At 36.5% G+C, this 4,969-nt stretch overlaps 1 protein-coding gene and 2 long non-coding RNA genes across 3 annotated transcripts in view; all 3 read left to right on the forward strand.

Moving 5' to 3' along the window:
- The first annotated feature begins 1,406 nt into the window (after nt 1-1,406).
- On the forward strand, nt 1,407-1,954 carry LOC101242830. The gene is made up of 3 exons (XR_717729.3): nt 1,407-1,554; nt 1,722-1,759; nt 1,840-1,954. It is a non-coding gene; the product is annotated as an uncharacterized LOC101242830 (long non-coding RNA).
- Nucleotides 1,955-2,327: 373 nt separating this feature from the next.
- Nucleotides 2,328-3,891, forward strand: LOC113475213. The gene is made up of 3 exons (XR_003396957.1): nt 2,328-2,613; nt 2,714-2,751; nt 3,037-3,891. It is a non-coding gene; the product is annotated as an uncharacterized LOC113475213 (long non-coding RNA).
- Nucleotides 3,892-4,157: 266 nt separating this feature from the next.
- The window catches only part of LOC100179493 (DENN domain-containing protein 1A), an 11,258-nt gene continuing 10,446 nt past the window's right edge, over nt 4,158-4,969 (forward strand). The window contains exon 1 of the mRNA XM_026838941.1: nt 4,158-4,327. Coding sequence (XP_026694742.1) covers nt 4,278-4,327 — 50 coding nt within the window. The 5' untranslated portion in view covers nt 4,158-4,277. The remainder of the gene's footprint in view (nt 4,328-4,969) is intronic.

The following is a 4,969-nucleotide window of genomic DNA, read 5'->3' on the forward strand; positions in this document are numbered from 1 at the left end:
TAGATATTATGTGCAAAAGGTGTCCCATCTTCCCCCACCCTTACTATATAACTATAGATCCGTAGAGTTATTGAGCGAATTTTTTTTAAATAAAGACTTCGTCGGCTTACATAACTTATACTGATGGAGGCGGTGTTTTAAATTCGTTTTGTCAATTGTAAATGCATGGCCTTTATAAAACCGACCCGTGGTCTGAAACGTTTGCCACTCTTTACTAGCCGATTTACTGGGTAATTGTCTAGGTTTCGTGCTGCATTTTCGGCACGGAGACCAGCAGACTATTCGCCCTTCTGCAAAACCGGCTCTCCGTAGGTGGACTGCCAGCTTTTACCAGATCCGGGACCCTAGTACTAGACCGCTACCTCTGGCACCGCGGTGTTCCTGACAATTCACCCACCAAAGTGGTTATGTTATTTCTCCTAATGCACACGCACAAAACTCCGTGTTATCAAACCAGAGGGGGTTTCATGCACAAAACTCCGTGCTACCAAAACAGAGGAAAGACCTGGCTTCAATCTCACTGGTAATTGTTCAGTAGTCTATTAGTTCAAACCTAGCCTTTACATGTGTGGTCATGCATATGTAAAGACTATGGTTTAAAGCCAGTAAACCACAAACGTTTTGACGAAGATAAAACTGCAGATATTCCCATCTGGCTTGAGCACGCTTGTCACGTCTAAAACGGCGAAACCAACAGATCAAAACACTCGATTTCCAATAAAACAGAAGGAATTTTCGTTGAAAATGAGAACTGTAGATTGTTTCCTGTCTAGACAAGAGTCAATGGTAAAGTGAGGATTTGTACTGCACGGTACATCTGCAAAGACGAAACCTTCGTCTTTTTTTTCTTCCTTTCGTTCTCTCTCTCTTTATCCACAAAGAGCGTTTATTTAAAGTTAACGTTGCTTCCTCTTTGTCTCAGCGCAGTTTTGACTATGTTGTTAAACTCCTGTATAGACACGACTCGTAATGAGATATGATGTCAGTAAATTTTTAGTTTACATGCCTCCAGTAAATTTTAAAGTAAAAGTATATGATGTATGATTCTGTACAGCATTCTTCTCAACATTAACGTAAGAACAATATATGAACTGCCAACCGTCATCGTTCTTCTGGAGATTTACGGTGCTCAGAAATTTACACTTGATCATTCACTTCTAATTGTCTAGACAGAAAATAAACTGCAGTTCTCATTTTCAATGAAAATTCTACTGTTTTATTGGAAATCGACTGTTTTAATCTGTTAGTTTCGCCGTTAGACGCGTACATGATAAAACGACAGCTACATCTAAGAAGTACATATATTTCTTCGAAATCTGCGATTTGACAAGCGAAAAAGGCAGTCTTTGTGCAGATCATTTAGTATCATATATACTAGTTTATGACTTTTCATTTAGTTTACAATCAAATCAACATGAACAAACAACTTATCTTGCTGCTTACGTTGTGCCTTATTCAATCGGGCTCTGCGAATTGGCCATATCCAACACCTGAGCCTCCAAGCACTTGGCTTATAACTGGAAGAAGACGTCGCCGATGGAATCAAGAACCCATGTAAGTTTAATTTTTTTAGCATTTTATTTGTTAAATGTGAAATTAGTTTCGGCCCGTGATAAAAATGATATGCAAACCCTGCTTAAAGTGTGGCGATGCGCCTAGATGCTATTTTTAAAATTTAACAATGTGCTGTTACGTTAAAATATGTTTTTTTACCATTACAGAAGCAGCTCTATCGAAGAGGAAGACGCAGTCGTTGATGGTAAGCATTTGTTTTTATTTTTATTGAGTTGACTCCCAAATCCTGTATAGTGTATAAACGTGTTTCATCAATACTTGCAGATCTCCTTAATGAGTCATCGTAGATCTCACACCGAATCCAAAGATCGACAGACTGTGTGTGGTCTTAATATTGGAAACAGATAAAAATAAACCATGATTAAAAATGTTCATGTGAAATCTGATTCCATTATTCTGAAAGTGGTTAGAAGTGCCTATGCAGCAGCTGTAGAAACGAGTGCATTAATTGTGAATATTTGGAGTTTTTTTCCACCCATTGAATTGGGCCCCAATCATTAAGGGCTAATTTGTATTAATTGTGGTTAGCTATGCTAGACTATGGATAGACGTCAGTGTTCTTGCAGATTTACGGTGCAGCAGAAACCTACACTTTATCATTAATCTGGTCTGTAGCGGTATAGGCCAGCGTCCCGGACGACTTACTGTACGTCAAACTCGTCTCTATAGGCAGAACATAATCTGCAGTTCTTATTTTCAACAAAATTTCTTCTATTTTATTGAAAACCGACTGTTTTAGTGTGTTGGTTTCACTGTTTTAGACGTGTACGTGATAAAACAACAAGTGCATCTGGAGAGTATAGGCTACATCCGTTTTTTCGAAATCTACGATTTGGCAAGCGAAAAGGCAGTCTTTGTACAACTCCTTTATAATCATACAAGTTTATGACTTTTTATTTAGTTTACAGAGCACACGAACATGAACAAACAACTTATCTTGCTGCTGGCGCTCTGCCTTATTCAATCTAGTTCTGCTGATGATTTGATATGGCCAGCACCTAGTGGAAGAAGACGTCGCCGATGGAACCAGAAGCTCGTGTAAGTTTAGACCTTTTAGCATATCATTTGTTTATTTAATTTGCAGCTAGTGTTTGGCATGCAATAAAGTTATGTAGACCCGGTGTTTTTAACATTACAGAAGCAGCTTATTCGAAGAGGAAGACGCACTCATGAGTGGTAAGTATTATTTTGTTGTTTTCCTTATTATTGAATTGAACACCAAAACCTGTATATAGTAGGGTGAGGGAAGATGAGGCAGCTTTAGTGCATAATATCCAAATATCCCGATCGTGTTTTAAACAATTAACAACGGTCTCTATGGGAATTGTGAGGATACTGTTTATAATTCTTTGAATGTTCTTTGTTGACTGTACCAAATGAGACATGAAAATGGAACGAAAAGACGTGCCAATTTTCCCCAACCTACTATAGTGTGTAAACATGTTTCATCAATACTTGCAGATCTCCTTACCGAGTCATCGTAGATCTCGAACAGAATCGAAAGACCGACAGCCTGCATTTGTGGTCTTTATATCAGAAATAGAAAAAAATAAACCATATTTAAAAGTATTCTTGTAAAATCAGATTCGGTTATTCTAAAAGTGGTTAGAACTTTTCATGCAGCTGTAGAAACGATCGAGTGCATTGTGATTATTTTGGGGACTTATTTTTCCACCTATTGGATTAGCGGCACAGCAGCACGATGTCTAACGTATTCCGATATATAGCGACGCTAACAGTGCCGATGTTAAAAATGCACCTTGGAACGGTTAAAAACTTATTTTTTAATATTATTTTGTCCCTGAACGTTTTCCAGTCGGTCCATTTAATTAATCGGCCTCGTTTCGACGAACTGCACATGTGTAAGCACCGTTGCGGCGCGTGCGCAATAGCGTCCCGTAAAAGTTCAACATTCGAAATAAATATATTACGACCCGTATTAACAAAATCGACGCTTTTAAACATATACAGATACGCTACGCATTACAAAGTTTTAGAACTTTTTATTCTTTCTTCTAATTGTTCCCAATTTTACAAAACGGTTTTGTATTATTATAGTTGATAGTTATCATAGTTATTCTCATCAACTATGGTATTATCATAGATTATATTTGTGTTAAATAGTTTACAAACAATAAACATCTTGCTGCGGATTTCATACTTAAGTTATAAATTTGTGACAGTGAGTGAAATGTTGAAATGGTACGCGGAAGTTAAGAACTTGTTTATCCGCACAGTTAGCGAGGGCGCGCTCTTCTTGTTTGGCAAAAATAGATTCAAGAACAGCTGAGTCAACCACGAACAACTTTGAATGCAAATCACAATATATATGCGGTGTGTGGAGCTTACCGCAACTGTGTTATCTCATAATAGTGGGGAGGCAACTATATTTTCACAGTTTTAAGCATAATCATACTGAAAAGATTTGTTAATGTTGTGTTTACGTGTATTGTGTCTTTTTCCTTAAAATTTGTATAAAAAATCTGTTTTGTAAACAGTTCTAAATCATTTTTTGTTCTAGATTTTAGGTATATACCTTATGTATACATTCATGTGTGTGTGATTCCGTATGACGTATACCAGCATAAACTGTTTATTATCAGACAAAAATGATGTTTGCTTTTATAAGGTGGTCACATCCACCTAGCTGATTTAATTTTCATATATTTATTGGTGCTAATTAGAAGTGGTACAACAACAGAATGGCAAAAGAAAAGCATATCACTGAAACTTCACTTGGATCACGACTTAGGTAAAACATAAGTTATTTAGGCCATAGTAGTTCGGGGTAAGATGGGTTTTATTCTTTTATGCACTAGTGAAGTGGGTAAAGTCCTTGTCAAGGATTTAGATCAGATTTGGCTCATTAGCCCAACACCTGCAGTGCAATGCCACTGGTGCTCAACTTCTGCAATTTTCTGCACAATGGGTTGCTTTTATTAATTAGGTTATTGTTTACTTCAAATGTAGGATCAATTAATTTTTTTTTGTAGTCTATAAAATTTATAAACAAAAAGCATTATTATAGGCCTATAATATATATTATAATACAAATTATATGCCATTTTAATGCAGCACAGATTCGACCGTTACATATCTTTGAATTGTTTTATGCTGTTCAGAATAACAATAGAATCAAATATATTAAATTATAGCCTAGTGAATACAACCTGTTATATTTTTATAGACTTATTGTTATTTTACATTATTATTATGATAGGCCCACTCAATAGTATAAGCTAGTCCTAAGATAAACAGGTGGCTGTTTGCCCTGTGAGCTGTGATGTTCCAACAATGAATGAAATTTATTTCGTCTCTTCGGTCACGATAGCGAAGAACAAGAGAGTTGACAAAGCGAAAAGACAGGTAGTAACGGTAAAACACAGTGTCAATA

This window comes from Ciona intestinalis, chromosome 1 (genome assembly GCF_000224145.3).
Source record: "Ciona intestinalis chromosome 1, KH, whole genome shotgun sequence".
NCBI lineage: Eukaryota > Metazoa > Chordata > Ascidiacea > Phlebobranchia > Cionidae > Ciona > Ciona intestinalis.